The sequence below is a fragment of the Macrobrachium nipponense genome, chromosome 18, assembly GCF_015104395.2.
Source record: "Macrobrachium nipponense isolate FS-2020 chromosome 18, ASM1510439v2, whole genome shotgun sequence".
Taxonomy (NCBI): Eukaryota; Metazoa; Arthropoda; class Malacostraca; order Decapoda; family Palaemonidae; genus Macrobrachium; species Macrobrachium nipponense.
The window spans coordinates 38,965,417-38,982,436 of NC_087211.1; the positions used below are offsets into that span (position 1 = coordinate 38,965,417).

Here is a 17,020-nt window from a genome sequence, read left to right on the forward strand (position 1 = left end):
ATTTCCACTTTTTTTCTAACTAATATAAAAAAAGTTTGTATTTTTTCAGGGCGTGCCTTAACTTTCCGCGCATACTGTATATATATATATATATATATATATATATAGTTTTATATTTATATATATATATAGATATAATTTATTTATTATATAATAATATATAGTTATATATATATATATGTATATGTATATATATATATATATGTATATGTATATATGTATTATGTATATATTATGTATATATATATTATATATGTATATATATATATATATATATATATTATATATATATATATATTAATAGTATCTATATATATAATTATTATATATATTATATATATATTATAATATAATATAAATATATATATATATATATTATATATATATATATATATATATATATATATATATATATATATATATGTGTGTATGTATATATATATATATAATATCTATATATATATATATATATATATATATATATTATACATATATATATACATAAACATACATACATACATACATACATACATACATACATACATACATATACATACAGGCGGTCCCTGGGTTACGATGGGTCCGGCTTACGACGTTCCGAGGTTACGACGCTTTTTCTTAAATATTCATTGAAAAATCCGCCCTGGGTTACGACGCTTGTTCCGAGGTTACGACGCTGACGCTTCCGACGCTCCGAGTTAACGACTCTTTTAAAAAACGCATACTATGATAAGAATCCTTTATAGTTTAGCACAGTATATTAATAAAAATAAGTTTTTGGTTAGATTACAACAAAATTTTGAGGTTATGATTATTTTCGACACTTTTTATGTCATAATTTTTAATTTTATACATTCAACTTACCTGTCAGATATATACATAGCTATTACTCCGTCGTCCGACAGAAATTCGAATTTCGCGGCACACGCAGCAGGTAGGTCAGGTGATCTACCCCCCCGCCGCTGGGTGGCGGGAATAGGAACCATACCCGTTTTTCTAATTCATATTTTTTCTGTCGCTTGGAATGTAAACAACGTTTGCAGTTCCTCCTGATGGATTTTCGTGTTTCATCGCCATCGATCGTCTGGGCTAACTTTTACAGGGAAGTAATGGATCTTTGGTTCGGCATACGCTTTTGTTAACTTTTAGAATTTTTTGATAAAATTAACTTCGAAAATTTCGAAGATTAGTGACGTGTAACTACCGAAGTTTTCGGTAGACACTCATCCACTTTCACGAAAGTGAATTACTTATACTTTCATGAAAGGGAATTACTTATATTTATTCATTAATACAAATAAGTGTTAGAGTTTGATTGAGGAAATGTATATCTTTCTTCCTAGTTGGGGAAGTCAGAAAAGTAACTATCCTTTAGAAGCTTTATTAGCTCTTGTGTTAACGAGCAATTATAGTAGTAACAGTACTAGTAGTTGTTGCATCCTCATCACCTTCTTACTCCGCAGAATCTACAATATCATATTTGCAAATTGTAGACTTTGGATATAGTTCAAATGCGAACTCTTAGAACGTAAGAAGTGAATATAGTGTTCCCCCATTACAATGGAGGGTGCGTCTGATCGGCTCTGTCTCGCTCTCAGGTCTAGACCTCTTCCAAGCTCACAAGCCCAGAGGAGAAGGAATGTCGAAAACCGTAAGGAGGTTTCAGAGAATCCCCACTGGTCAGGCGTCCCCTCGGCAGGTTCTGTAGAGCGTCCCAGACTGCCAGGGATAGCCATTGGAAAGGCATCCTAAAACAGTCATTCTCCCTTTTTATGCCTACTGTTCCTCGATGGATAGAAGAACTTCGAATGAATGAAATTGGCGAAGATCCTCGTATAATGCCTTCTGGTAGAATTATTCAAAATGAGAATGACATTAATCGATCCACCTTTCGGAATCAGGCGACGATTTAGCGCCTTCTAATATTAGAGATCATTCGATAACATTTGTGATAAAGTCATTGTTCGAACATTTTTTCGCAACTAGACGAGAGCGCTATCCCATGGGGGTATGAAATTGTAATTTCAACATAAAATTCCCCATTGGTGCATTTTTAGATATAAATCTATCATGATGAGAACGATTTAGATTGTTTGTCAATTGAATGAATTATATGGATCTCGTTGAGTGATAAAGCATATATGTATGACTTTTAAGCTTCTAGCTCCTATCATGCTTAGGACAAATCTCCTTAGGACTACGGTATGGCAAGGCATATACACATACCGAAATTTATGCTATAATGGTCAAGTGAAATCCTTATAAAATTTCCTAAATTATTACGGTTTACCTTAATGTAACAGTATTATAGAGGATTCTATTACGCTAGAGTATGAGTTATATGATGCTATCGTGTCTTCGAGAAGTGATCGGAGAAGCATATCTTTATTGGTGGATTGAGAGTAGAAATTTGTTTAAAAGAATTGTTTAGACGACACCTATTTAGTTTCTAGACTTGTCGAAGTCTCGTTCGCTTAATTATGCTTATATAAAAACTTCCTGAAGTTCGATAATAATTTTATAAGATTCCTTTATTTAATGGAGTAACTGGCAACTCTGGAAAGGGAAGGCCAGACGGCTTTCGAAGACTGCTTTCACGTTTCGCTTTGAGACCAACGCACTCGCAGTACCATCTTGTTCTCAGTCGTGAGCTGTCGTTTACAGCTCTCTCTCCTGCGGAATGGGATAACTAACCGTATCTCTTCCCTACAATAGTGGTCTTAGCCTCGGATTGAGGGAATACTGAAGCTATCATTAATAAAATATTGTCTGCCTTTTGTTAGGAAGCTTTCAATAAGAAGGATATTACAACCTTTCAATGCTGTTTACCGTAGGTAACATGATTAAAGGATTCTAATGCAGCAGAACAATATATTATTTAATGCGCTCATACTTACGAAAGCATGGCTTATTAGAGTACATACTTAGTGAGAAGAGAGATGTAATAGAGATTCACTTCAAGACTACGGTATGGTTAAGTCTTTCGAGAAAGGACACAACCGTATTTAGAATCGGATATTGCGCAGAAGTTGTATGAGTCGGATGGGAAACATTCTTTTAGTGGGAAATGGTTTCCCTGAATGGATTATACTACGTATATAAAAGTTTTTCATAATAAGAACGGATTTAACTTATGAAAGGATGTCGGGTACCATAAAGACACAGATGTTCTGGCACATAACATAAAGATAATTAGTAGGAGGCGCAGATGCGCCACCCTGGCGCAGGTTGCGCCAGCCTGGCGCAAGTTGCGCCGGCCTGGAAGCGCCAGCTTGGTGCAATAAGCCAAGAGCACCATCCAAAATATTTCTCGTTTGAGCGAGTTATTAAATAAAAGCAATGCAAGAATTTGCGAGTCCGTGAAAGAACCTCGATCGACGATTAATAACTGTTAAAGTATGTCTAACATTATTGCAAAGAGTTGTGAGAACCTGCGAGAAGTCTTCTTCATAGATCTCTTAGCAAGAAGAAGACGAACAGTCTTCCTGTAGACTGCTTCCTTTTCCTCAAACCATGCCATAAGGAATCATAAGCGCCAGACAGATGCCTGGCTCTAACTAGAAAATAATTAGTTAATAGATATACCTTAGAGCAAATTATGCTTTCCTACATAGAGCTGGGAAGTTACTCAGTCCCTCGCACTGGAGTGGTCCTTCTCGTTCAGGAAAAAAGGGGGGGGGGGGGTGGGGATACGGAAGAATTAACCGAGGAAAGAATAATTCCCCTTCCGATATACTCGAATTAGAGGAAAATTGAGAAGAAACATCCAACTATGGAAGTACTGTAGAATTATAGGATTCTTACAGCACCTCTTCTTATTTTAATATCGAGATTTCCTGACCACGGTTGCAAGTAATGGGCCATAAAGGCTCCAGCCAGGCTTTAACCAGGCGATAGGCGCCAGCCAGGCGCGAGCACCAGCCAGGCGCGAGGCGCCAGACAGGCGCGAAGCGCCAGCCAGACGCGAGACGCCAACCAGGCGCAAGACATCAGGATCTCCAATTTCTCAGTATTTGGAGATAGACTTTCCAAGAGTTTCCTCTTTGAGAACTGACACAAGATCAGTTTTTTTCCTGACAGGGACACAAGTCGTCGCACAGGCGGCCGTGGCCCTTGTCAGGATTAACTGAAATTGCGGAAGTCTCTAACAAGAACAGACTTCTCATGTCAGGTAATATAGTGGTCGCATGAGCGACTTCTTTCCTGGCAAGAGGAGTTGTTTTGGGAGAAACTTTCTTTGCCAGATCAACCCTCTACTGACAATTATTCTAGATATCGCACAGGCGAACGTAGTACGTGTCAGGATAAGTGGGTTCTTCTGCTGTGTAGACCTTTACATGGTGAAGAGAACTGATATCTTTAAAGGTCTCTCGCTTTCCTCAACCTTATGAGACAAGTGATAGAAAATATATCGGACTCATAAGTTAATCTGGGTGCAGGTTTTAGAAAGACCTTGGCAACCCCTTTTTTATTGCACGTTTCGGCTAGTCCCTTGAACCATGCAGCTCCTCTTTCTCCTCTTTCATTGTTATTAACAGGATGTTATATTATCCTACTCCTATGTAAATATATAACAAGGGAGACCTTGTAATGTTTTGGTACTGGAAAAGACTCGTAGGAGTTTCTAGTATGGGTGGAGGCTCTTTCAAGTATCTGAACCGTACATTACAGCCTGATGTCCTAGGATAGGAATCTTGAATGATTCTCCTCGATCCTGGATCAATTATTAGGAGAATAGGATAATAATAATTTGTTGTTTTGCAGAATAACGATGATAGAATTTTCCATTCTCTCGTTGCCCAGGCACGAGGACAGGAAGAAAGAATATAAGAGAGAGGTAGCAATATACACCATCTTTATGTTATAGAAAGGGGAATAAAATTTAGTCTTTTTTCCCCTAAAATATAAACTCTTTACAGAATGTAAGACAAAGGGCGTCAAAGAAAGAGAGGATAATACGTTATGCCTCATTTTAGACTTAGAGAGGTTGGATTCTCAGAGGTCACGTTCTTCTCACAGCAGGTTTTGGAAGTCTTTTCCAAGACAGTCTGAATATTCTTTCAGCATCTATTTTAAATGGACCTTAACAACCTCTCCACTCTGAGTCTGTCTGCGTGCAGACTGACCAGAAGTGGACATGAATGAGAGGATGTTTCAAGGTAAATGACAGTAGTCATGGATAAGATATATAATTACTGCAGATCGTGCTAGAGGGAATGAGGAAACTGTCCTCTTCCGATGCCTCTGTGAACCACATAGCGGTTTTTTCTTCCCTTTCAGAGGGAAGAATTACCTTTGTATATATCTGCTATCAAAGAATGCAGTAAAAGGCTATACTCTGTCTCTATAAAGGGAATTGGAGATAGCAGAGCATTAAGATCTTCGGGATCTTATACAATACCTCTATACGACAAGACTAGGAGATCTTATAGTTACAATGGGATCCTATTTGGGCCTCAGATTCCGTGTTCTGACAAGATGGAACTGCTCCTCATCAATGTTTCTCTTGGTACTAATCGACCAAAAGGACGAGTGAGATTTTGGGCTGGGAATCTGGAATCAAATTCTAGAAAGACTTGTCAATGGGTTCCTGCCAGCATGGTATGTTTGGCAAAAGAACTAAAACCTATTATTCCTGGATCAACGCTTTCAGATAAAGGATTCGTTGTCCAGGCAATGTATTTACGTTGTCATCTACAAAAGAAGATAAGGTTTAAACGTTTGCTGACAGAGTCTTTGGAATATGATGAGGGCTCAAAAACTACTTCCCAGAAGGTTCGAAGAGATATATTTAAAGAGCTAGAAATCGGGAATCCTCCCAATTTCAGCTCAGAGTCTCCTTAGACTTCCAGGCTCTTTCCCTGCCTTCGTGCAAGGATAGGGAAGATTTTGCAACGAGAGAACTCATCAACATGTAGGAAGAGTGCTCGTTAGCAACGGAAGTATCAAGTATGATCTTCCTCGGAGTAAGACTGGTCTCTCGAACTATTAGATTTCCTATCGTCTACTGGATGTAGCTGACTAAAATTACCTCTCCTTGTTGCAGAGGCCATAAGCTCAAAGTGAAAGAATTTCTTCCACCCTTTTCCATTCTCCTGATAAACGATTGTGGATGTTCAGACTTTCGGACAATGTAGCGCCAATCAGGCGCCAAATGCCAAACAGCGTAAAAGACGCCAGAGCAAGACAGTCCAAATAAACACTGTCATTGTCTGATGAGGAGAAGGAGTAGGCCTCCAATCTGGCGCAGATGCCGCTAGAGCGGAATAAATCAGGCAAATAAAGTGTCCGAGGTGGACATCGTCAGTTTTCATCGAGACTCTTAACAAGCTCGAATCTCCAGCAAGTGGGGAGAAGTCAGCCAGGCGCCAGGCGCTAGGAGCCAGCCAGGCGCGAGGCGCCAGGCAAGCGAAGCACCAGCTAGGCACGAGGCGCCAGCCAGGTGCGAGACGCCAGGCAGGCGCGAGACGCCAGGCAGGCGCGATGCGCCAGGCAGGCGCAAGGCGCCAGCCAGGGGCGAGGCGCCAGGCAGGCGCAAGGCTCCAGGCTGGCACGAGGCACCAGCCAGGCGCTAGGCGCCAGCCAGGCGCGAGGCTCCAGCCAGGCGCGAGGCGCCAGCCAGGGGCGAGGCGCCAGGCAGGCGCGAGGCTCCAGCCAGGTGCGAGTGAGGCGCCAGCCAGGCGCGAGACGCCAGGCCGCGAGACGCCAGGAGGCGCGAGACGCCAGGCTTGGCGCGAGGCGCGCGAGCCAGCCAGGGGCGAGGCACCAGCCAGGCGCTAGGCGCCAGGCAGGCGCAAGCCAGGCTCTGGGCTTCATCCAGAAGAGATCTGTTTCAAAGAAAGCCCTGGTCTTCTTTGGAACAGTGGAATCTCTAAAGCACTTCTTGAGTAACTTGATGATTCCTTCAAACAGCTAAGAATTAAAAGCGCTTGAAGTGCGAGCTTTTAACAATTCTTGTTCTTTCCATAACAATATGTCGTGAGAGTCATATTAGCTGTAATAACGGGAGATGCAACTCTGTGTTGACTTCTCTTTGCACGAAGGAGATCAAGTGGGCCTATGAGAGATCCTTCTCTCTTTGTTATACGTGTCCACGGATGCGTTGCTGGGATAGGGAGCCGACACTGATCCTTAACTAGTGAATTAAAATTTTTTTTTTTTTTTTTTTTTTTTTTAAATTTTAACATAAGTGTATTATTTTCTGGGGTTATTTGAAATGAGTTTGGGGATAGCTCTTTTCAAATTAAGCACAAACCCTCGTGTTAGGATCAGGTGATCGGGATCGGTGTTGTGCTCCTTAAATTATGCCAATAGGCATTGGTGTATTGTCATGTAAGTGGATAAGACCCCATTGACAAATGACCACTAGATTCTGTCAAGTAAGTGGATAAGACCCCATTGACAGATCTACAAGAACTCTTAGCCATAGGTCACATCCTCGCTGAGGCTCTTGAGACGAAGCAGACTACTAGCAATAGCTAGGTAAGTCGACCCTTCGATCGTAAACTAAACCAAGGAAACCAAGGTTTTATTTTGATTTATTACCCACAACGTATGTTGTTTACCTGTCTATTCAGTAATAGCTGTCTTTTACCCTCCACCAATGGTGTGAATCAGCTATGTATATATCTGACAGGTAAGTTGAATGTATAAAAATGATATTGTTATGATACAATAAAGTTTTATACATACTTACCTGGCAGATATATACAATTAAATGGCCCACCCAGCCTCCCCTCAGGAGACAGCTGGAAGAAAAAATATGAATTAGAAAACGGGTATGGTTCCTATTCCCGCCACCCAGCGGCGGGGGGGTAGATCACCTGACCTACCTGCTGCGTGTGCCGCGAAATTCGAATTTCTGTCGGACGACGGAGTAATAGCTATGTATATATCTGCCAGGTAAGTATGTATAAAACTTTATTGTACCATAACAATATCATATTTTTTTAGTGACGCCTCATATGCGGATCTAGTTTCCGAGCGAATGAATACACTAGCTTGGGATGCGCAGTTTATAACAGTCCAAAAGCGCAAATAATGAAAAAATCATTGCTTGTTTCCAGTATACATAATTAACAAAACTAAGTTTCTGGTCAGATTACAACGCAAATTCCAAGGTTACAACGGTTTTTTATGCTTTTTAACGATACCTCATACGCAGAACTAGTTTCTGAGCGGAGGGCGCATAAATTAATTTACGCTATTAAACTATATGGTAACCATAGTCAAGGATAAGGAACGCATTCTCAAACAGTGTACATATCCTTTAATACAAAACAGCAAAATATCATTGAAACATTATTTCACTTAAAGAATCCATTTATACTCTTCTTAGACTTGGATATAAAAACCATAGTCTCTCTCTCTCTCTCTCTCTTTGTATTGCCGACAAAAATAATCACTAATTAGTGTATTTTGATGTTTATTTTCATGACTAAATACATTTTTATAATACAAAAATGATTTACTAATTTTCAAATATTAATTTTGATTAATACTGTATTGGTAAGTTTAATAAGTTGAAATGATATCACATAATAAAAATAATAATTCTCTCTCTCTATCTCTCTCTCTCTCTCTCTCTCTCTCTCTCTCTATCTCTATTATCTTCCTCTTCTCTCGCTCTCTCTCTCTCTCTCTCTACTACAAAGATGTATGTTTTTTGTATGATAAATAAATTATTTACTATTTTCAAATATTAATATTAATTTATACAGCAATAATATCAATACATTAAAGAAAATACCACAGTGAATTAGTAAGATTTTAGCTTATATTTAAAAAATTATGGAAGAATGCAGGAAATCCCGGTCTTCTTCAAGTAACTTCCAGTAACCTTTTCTCGAGATCCAGGTACTAAAACTGTCAGATATATCAAGTTCTGTGACAGCCAGGAGGGGGAAGAGCTGCATTGTTGCAATCAGGTGTTCCTGGGATTTCCCCCCTCCCCCCCCTCTCTCTCTCTCTCTCTCTCTCTCTCTCTCTCTCTCTCTCTCTCATTTACTGAGACTCGAGATTTTTTATGTACTTGTACTATTTGTTTTTAATACTTTCAAATAATAATAATAATAATAATAATAATAATCATCATAATAATAATAACTGTAATTACAAAATTCATATGTGATAGTATTTTAAAGAAATACAATACGTACTAAACTATCCATGTCACTTTTAATTAAGGTTAACTCTCTCTCTCTCTCTCTCTTTTTGCCACACAAGATAATAATGTGTCATAGTGGTAACTCCCTCCCTCTCTTTCGCTGGAAGCGTTATAAGTATTTTTTGAGAGAACAGAGAGAGATAAACACTCTCTCTATCTTCTCTCTCTTTTACCGAGATGAAAGAATTTTTATGGTACTAGTATGTAAAATGTTTATTGATAATTTCAGTTATTTAATAATAATAATAATAATAATAATAAAACTTTAATTACAAAATTCATAATGGTCGTATTTTAAAGAGATGAAAATGACCTTTCCATTTCACTTGTAAGGATAATTCCTCTTTCTTACTGAGATGAGAGAATTTTTATGGTAGATGCACGTGTTTATTATATTTTCAAATAATAATAATAATAATAATAATAGAAGTAGTAATAATACGATAACTAATTTCAAAAGAAAATTCTTCCCTTCGTCTTTTTCTGTATCAATTTCCCAACCTCATAACTCCAGTGACACTCGGAGCTTAACAATGCCATACAATGGTCAACGAATTTAATGGTTTTATGTAATCTCTCTCTCTCTCTCTCTCTCTCTCTCTCTCTCTCTCTCTCTCTCTCTCTCTCTCTCTCTCTCTGTGTCTTGTATTTTAATGAAAATATACAGTAATTTGTGAATACACAGTGTTGCACATGAAAAAAGTAAATTAGTGATAAATTTAGAGATACGGCCCTAAGAAAAATTGCAAATTAGTGAAATTTTCCCTGTGGACATGTTTTCAAGAACATCGTTCCGGCTTATAATATATATTATATATAGTATATATATATATATATATCTATATATATATATATAATATATATATATATAGATATATATAGCATAATTATATATATATGTATTATATATTTCTCCCCTTACCTAGTAATTTGATCATTTCAATCTGGAACTCTGATGGACTTGGTGCTTTACCATTCTTAATTTTACATAATGCTCTCTTCACTTCTGTATCCTGTATCTCCATCACTGGTCCCTCTACCATCTTCTTTTTCATTTGTAAAGTTATTTACTTTTTCTTTTAAATAATTTGAATAAGGAAACAGGTAGTAGTTATGAAGAAATAAACCGAGACATTTTCAAGTTTAAACTTTTGAAAAGATTAAGCACTTGTGAGAAGTTATGGTAATTAAGTCATTACTTGCATTCTCATCCCATCCTGCCCTTGCATTGAGACAGGATTGGATGCTACAGTTATTAAATTACTAGGTGATGGAAATATGTAACTTTCAGGACAGGAAGCAGTGCATGTTATTTTTATTATTATAAAGGATTAGTTTATCCAGACCTCTACGCCTAACCATGGCTCTTCTTACAACGAAGGCTGTTTTCTCAGGCCTGCAAGTGTTTGTACCAATAGTCTGATTGATTTTATAAAGGTCAAAACAGCTTTTTTTACAGTGGATCACTGGTGTTTATGCCACTATGCTGCAATACTGGTAATAAATCCTGTATTTTGTGGTAAATGCAAAAGAGATTGTACCTATCTAGTAGCTTAATTAGATCACTGAATCACAGCTATATGCATAAGGCTAGCCAGTAAGAATGTGCTTATTGGTGAGGAACTGGAAATGATATGAAAGTTTTTTTTGTGTCGTTAACAAGGAATTCCTTAGAACACACCAATTTGCTTTCCCCTAGAAAATTTTAATTTGTTTGCTAAAAATAATGTAATTTAATTATTGTTATTCAACTTTCTTTTGCAGGATTTGAAGCCAAATAACTTACTAGTCAATTGTGAAGGTATATTGAAGATCGGTGATTTTGGTCTGGCACGATTCTTTGGCTCACCTAATAGACAGTATTCACATCAAGTAGTAACGAGGTGGTATCGGTAAGTTCTGTAATTTTCTATTATGCCTGTCTGGATTTGTTAGAATCCTTGAAACTTGATTCGTGAGAATGTTAAACGCTTGTGGTGTAACTGATTTTCTTTGCTACAGTGTAATATGCCTGGTTAAAGCTAAATAACCAAATACTGGATGGTTATGTAAAGTTTATAGGCTTTGGTTAGTACCATCTGAGAACTTTTCCCTCTAAGGATAGTCTTTCACCTGTCAAATTTTCTCATTCTGTTAAATATTTCTCTGCAAGAGGAACATGTATGAGTATTTTCTCAAGTAATATATTCCAGTATTCCATCTAATTATCATTTCCCTTTTATTGATATCAAATGATAGTTTATGTACAGTACATACAAGAACACTTTTGCTCTTCAGTGTGAGTTGTATTCTTTGCTGCGTTGATTTTAGTGTAGAAGAGGAAAAGCAGAGTTCATAGTTTTATACTACTTCTATACAGTTTTCCTTCTCCTCATCTCATATTATCTTTAGTTATGAGGATATCTAATTTATTTCATGTGTGTACATAGTCTATGAAACTTTTTTTATTTTAATAACTCCTATTAAATTTCAGAAGTCCTGAGCTGTTGTTTGGGGCACGGTCTTATGGAACTGGTGTTGACATGTGGGCCGTAGGTTGTATTCTAGCTGAGATGCTGGTTCGCTGCCCATATTTTCCTGGAGACTCTGATTTAGATCAGCTTACGAGGATTTTCACTGCCTTAGGTACACCTACAGAAGAAAATTGGAAGGTATATTTTTTCAGATTCTTCCTTGTCTTAGAAATTTAGGTGTAGTGCAGACATTTTGGTTGGCATAATTTGGTTGATTATCACTTGTTGTAACTACTGATTTAACTTACAATGTTTTGTTTCAGGATTTAACAAAGTTACCTGATTTTGTAGCTTTCAAGCACTTTGAAGGTTCTCCACTAAGAGATTTATTTCCAGCAGCTAGAGAAGATTTACTGGAGCTGCTTGGGTCATTGTTAATGATTAATCCTTTAAAAAGGTGTAATTGTACACAGGCATTAAAGATGGCTTATTTCAGGTATGTCATTCGTATGTTGTTAACAAATCATTGTCATCATAGAAAATGCTTTTCCCTTTTTGGGTTAGTCATGAACTGAGCTTCCTCCACTCTCCTCCATCATGCAGTCATTTTGCCTGAGTTACCATCAAGTCTAGGTCTTCATCCTACTGCTATCATTTATACTGCTTTTTGTCTGATTGTTCCACATACATTCTAATAGCATGTTCAAACCACCATAGTCTTTGAAAGCACAGTCTGTTTCCCAGTCAATGGACACCAAATCTCTCCATCTTTCTTGTAATTTGCTTTTCCCACCGCAATCCGGTTGTGAATAACATTTTTATGCAGAAGTTAGACTCATGTATGTAGCTACCCAACACCGTAGCTTTTTGGAGAATCTTAGAAGGCATGCACATTCATTATTAGCAGAGATGCATGAAAATGCTTTTTATGTAAGTAACTAATTAACTTACCAAGAAATTATAGCTATTGGTTCCTAACCACGGCAGCCTAAAAAATCAAAGTTCACTTAGCGGCAATTCTATTGTTTGTGTGTACGTGATAAGACCCTGCCCACTTTGAGGGACTTAGAGGAACACCATAGCAGAGAGCTCAGTTAGTTTCCCGCTGGCTCCCGACTAACGTTGGGGGTTTTCCACAGCTACTTCATTGTTTTTTTGGATAATATTGCCAGACTTTTGGTAAAGTATTCAGAATTTTTGTTGTTGTGACCTTCAGTTATTAGTTAATTGTGTATCTGTGGTTAACTTTAGGATTATCTTTATTTAACATGTCAGATTCCAGCTCTTCAAGCATTCACTTCTGTTCAGAAGGATGTAAAACTGGGATAACAGTTTTCATGTGATTCACAGTGTACAAAATGTAGGGGGGCAATAAAGTAGTAAAGATAATGTGTTCTACTTGCTTTGAGTGTCAGAATAGGGAGGACAAGAAGTGAAAGATATTAAAATCCCATTTAGATAAACTTGAAGGGGATAGAAAGAGGGAGGCAGCCATTAGAGCTGAGAATAGAGTTGTGTAGAGTCTACCCCTTTACCTAGTCTAGTAGAAGATAGAGCTATTATTTCTCCAATTCCAACTGTGTCTCCCATCCATAGCCCTCTTACTTTACTTTACCACATATTCCTGATCCAGGTTTCTGTGATTCTGCTCTTAATGCCATTGCTAGCCTTGAATCAAGGTTCGACCAGAAGTTTGGTTTATTAGCCAATACATACAGGCAGTCGCCGGTGATCGGTGATCCGCTTTTCTGGCTCGTCTAGCACTGATTTCCAGTTATCGGCACCAATACACACCAAACAGGCACCATTAACCAGTTATCAAGATTTTCACTTATCATCAAGTTGTCCGACCAGAACCCCCGCCGTTAACCGGGGACTGCCTGTACTGTCATGTAAATGGGATTTTCGATCAAGAGATCTTATGGAGAAGAATATGAAAGGTGGTTGTGCAATGAAAAGTGAGGATGTTGCGCATATTGAGGAGGTGTTTGCCCGTCTCACCAGTGCTCCTAGGCAAAGGTCACTGTCCCACTTTTCCGCACCAGGGAGAAGACATATGTGAGGTCCAAGGGAGGCTAGTGAGGTTTGCCAACAGGTAGTTGCCCCCTCCATCTAGCCTGTTGCTTGTTCCCAGACTGCGACTAAATGCCATTGGAAAGGCATTTCAGTGTATGAACATCAGCTTTCTTCAGTCGGAAGCTTCCAGCCCTGACAAGAAGTATCCGTATCACTACTCTGCTTCGTTGCATCTGCTTAAGAGGCATGCGGATGTTTTGGACTGCTTTCCTCTGGCAGTCAAGAGGTACAGAGAGATCAGCTGTAGCCCGCAACCTTCCTGCAGTTTTACGGATCAGCCTGCTCCTTTTTGAGTTTGCCCTTGTCATTCTTCTTGGGACAGTCTTGAGCACTTTCCTCCTATTGAATGCCCTGATTTGGTACACAAGGTCGCAAAGTACCCGGCGCCGCCTACTCCTTCGCAGCCATCGTCATCAACCTAAGAAGATCCTTTTTTGGAAAACAATGGCCATGCAGAGAAGTGGAACCTTGGGTAGTCAAGGTACTAAAGGAGGGCTACTCCATTCCATTCAAAAAGTCTCCTCCTTTAGCAACATCTCCGATTGCATTGACTATGTACTCAGAAGGCTCCATGAAGTTTTTGGGCCTGTCTTGGTAGGTTGAATTCATGCTTCTCAATGGAAATGTGGAATATGTCAAGAATTGCCACTCAGAAGGTTTTAACAACTGCCTTTTTGTGGTTCTCAACGCTTCTGGGGGTTGGAGACCCGTTTTGGATGTCAGTGCCCTAAATGTTTTTGTTCTAAAGGTGAAGTTCCACACTGAGACAGTCCATTCAGTCATATCTTCATTGCAACAAGGGGACTGGATGTGCAGGACACCCACTTCCATGTCCCCATTCACCCAGACTCTAGGAAGTTCCTGTGCTTCGTCTTTCAGGACAGAGTGCTACAGCTGCGGGCTCTGTGTTTCGACCTATCCACAGTGCCACAAGTTTTTAGGCCAGGGGTTCTCAAACTTTTTAACTCGTTGACCCCCTTTGAAGTTTCAAATTGTCTATTGACCACCTAGCCTAGCATTTAATAATTTAAGGAAAAGAAACCACCAATATCAAAATCAATTTGAGTAGTATTAGTTCAGTACTTGACTTGCAGTATGATAAACGGTAACACGCAGTAAGAAAATATGTTAAGAACTTTAGATATATGAGTATATGTAACCTGATTCTCAGTGCAACATACCATTGTCTTCTTCCACTGTTGACCTCATTAATGTGGTGTGCCTGATGGGGACCCAACAAAGATGTACTGATCTTAGGGTGCAGGTTGGTGAGCTTTAGCCGTAGGTCACCTCGTTCTTTCAGGCTCAGTCTGCTCCTCTGTTTTGTTAAAACAGCATTTGTATAACTGAACCCAGTTTCACCCATGTATGAATTTGGGAAAGCGAGTAAAATGGCTCAACCACTGTATAAAGCTTAGGATATTTTACAATGTTGTTCTTGTTCAAAATTCATGTGAACAAGGCACTTGCTTCCAGGTCCACAGTCATGTCAGTGAATTTTTCCTCCAGGTGTGTGCCAATATCTGCATTCCTAATTTCAACACCAAATGGAGTTAGGATCCATTCTAGCACTTTCATTTTTACCAGGTCGTCAAAGTGCGCTTTAAAGTCTTCAATTAAATTCTCCAGATGTGTCATGTAAATTTCTAGGTTTCCATCAGAAATGCTTTTACTTTGTATCTGTTGTAAGTTTGAAAAATACTGAAAATCTCTACTCTGTGACAGAGGAGACGTAATGAGCTAAGCTTGCTTTGGAATTCAAGTAAAACTCCTCGCTTGAATGATGGTAACAGCTTTACACTGCAAATATTTTTGTCTCATTAAATTTAGAATAGAAGTCTGTCAAATAGGATGGGGAATTTTTGCATTTTTTCAACTCTTTACATAAAGATGAGTCCACATCTACCAGGAATGAACAGTTGAGTTGTATAAGTTAACAAGTCTTTGTAAGCCATGACCCCTAGACAGCCACCTTACCTCAGTGTGCAGGAATAATTGCTTATACGTGTCGTCATTCTCTTCGCACAGCAGTGCAAACAGTCGTGATAAATGGATGTACCTTGATTTTGTTAATTGCCCTGATGCACACTTTCAAGGCATCGTGCAGTCTGTCACTGTTTCTTGGCTACATGTTGTCTGTGCAGTACACAGTGTATGGTATGTACATCAGGCACTTTTTGTTTGAGTAGGCTTGCAAATCCTCTGTACTGACCCACCATCGCTGGTACACCATCATTAGCCACTGCAGTAATATTACTTAGAAGTATAATTGTACTTTTCAAAATACTGCTGTATGCATTGTAAAATTGTCTCACCTCTTACATCAGCTGTGAGATACTTGGCAAGCAAAAATTCACCAATAATGTCCTTTTGACTTTTACTGTAATACTTCAAATAGGCTACGAGAAGATTGGAACTGCCAAAAGTTGACTCATCAAGTTGTAGGGATAATTAGTCAAGAAGTTCCAATACCAAGGATTTTCTACATCTGCCATTCCATCAATTCTTTGCACTGTACTGTTACTTCATGGCAAATTTTACAGAACAGAGTGAGAATCTTTCTTCATAACAGTTTTTATAAGTTCTTTAATGGCTTGGATTTCTTCATAACAGTTTTTATAAGTTCTTTAATGGCTTGGATTTCTTCATAACAGTTTTTATAAGTTCTTTAATGGCTTGGATTATGATTGCCTCACCAACAGTATGTGCCTTTCCTTTATTTGCTATCATGAGGGAGATGTATGAGGCTTTCAAACCTCCTTCAGTATCAGCATTGGCTGGTGCTTCGAAAAAAAATCATGATATTTGAATGACATGAATTTTTTTTTTAGTGGCTTGACATAGTCAAGGGTTGTGTTTCTTATCAGATTGAACCCTTTCAATATGGTCCTTCATCTTTGTAGGTGTCATGGCAGCATTACTAAGTCTTTTCATTACTTCATTTGTTAATGAGGTAATGAGTTCATATTTCCTGAGAATACTGTCGGCATTTCCTCATAGCAGCAATAGCAGCCATTATACTCTAATCATCATTTTTATTGTAAGTCACAAAAATCAGTTCAAGGATAACAATAGTTGGTTGAAGCTAGTGTTGCAAGCTCTTGAAAATTCTGAGATTTTTAGTGAAAAAATAATTGATCTATTTTTTTTTACTTCAAGAAAGTAATATATTTTTAATATAATGCCTGAATATCAGATTTTTACTAATTATTAATGAGAATTTCAAATCGGAAGTTTCATTGGTCTTGTAGACTCCAGCAGTGAACATTCACCAACCTGTTAGTTATTCATCGACCCCTTGCCTTACACGGATCCTAGCTCCTCT

The 17,020-nt window shown here is 38.4% G+C and overlaps 1 protein-coding gene across 1 annotated transcript in view; it reads left to right on the forward strand.

The window, feature by feature from the left end:
* The window catches only part of LOC135196558 (cyclin-dependent kinase 7-like), a 94,351-nt gene that overhangs the window by 67,037 nt on the left and 10,294 nt on the right, over positions 1-17,020 (forward strand). The window contains 3 exon segments of the mRNA XM_064223404.1: positions 10,931-11,058; positions 11,640-11,817; positions 11,943-12,115. Of these exon segments, the coding sequence (XP_064079474.1) occupies positions 10,931-11,058; positions 11,640-11,817; positions 11,943-12,115 (479 nt within the window).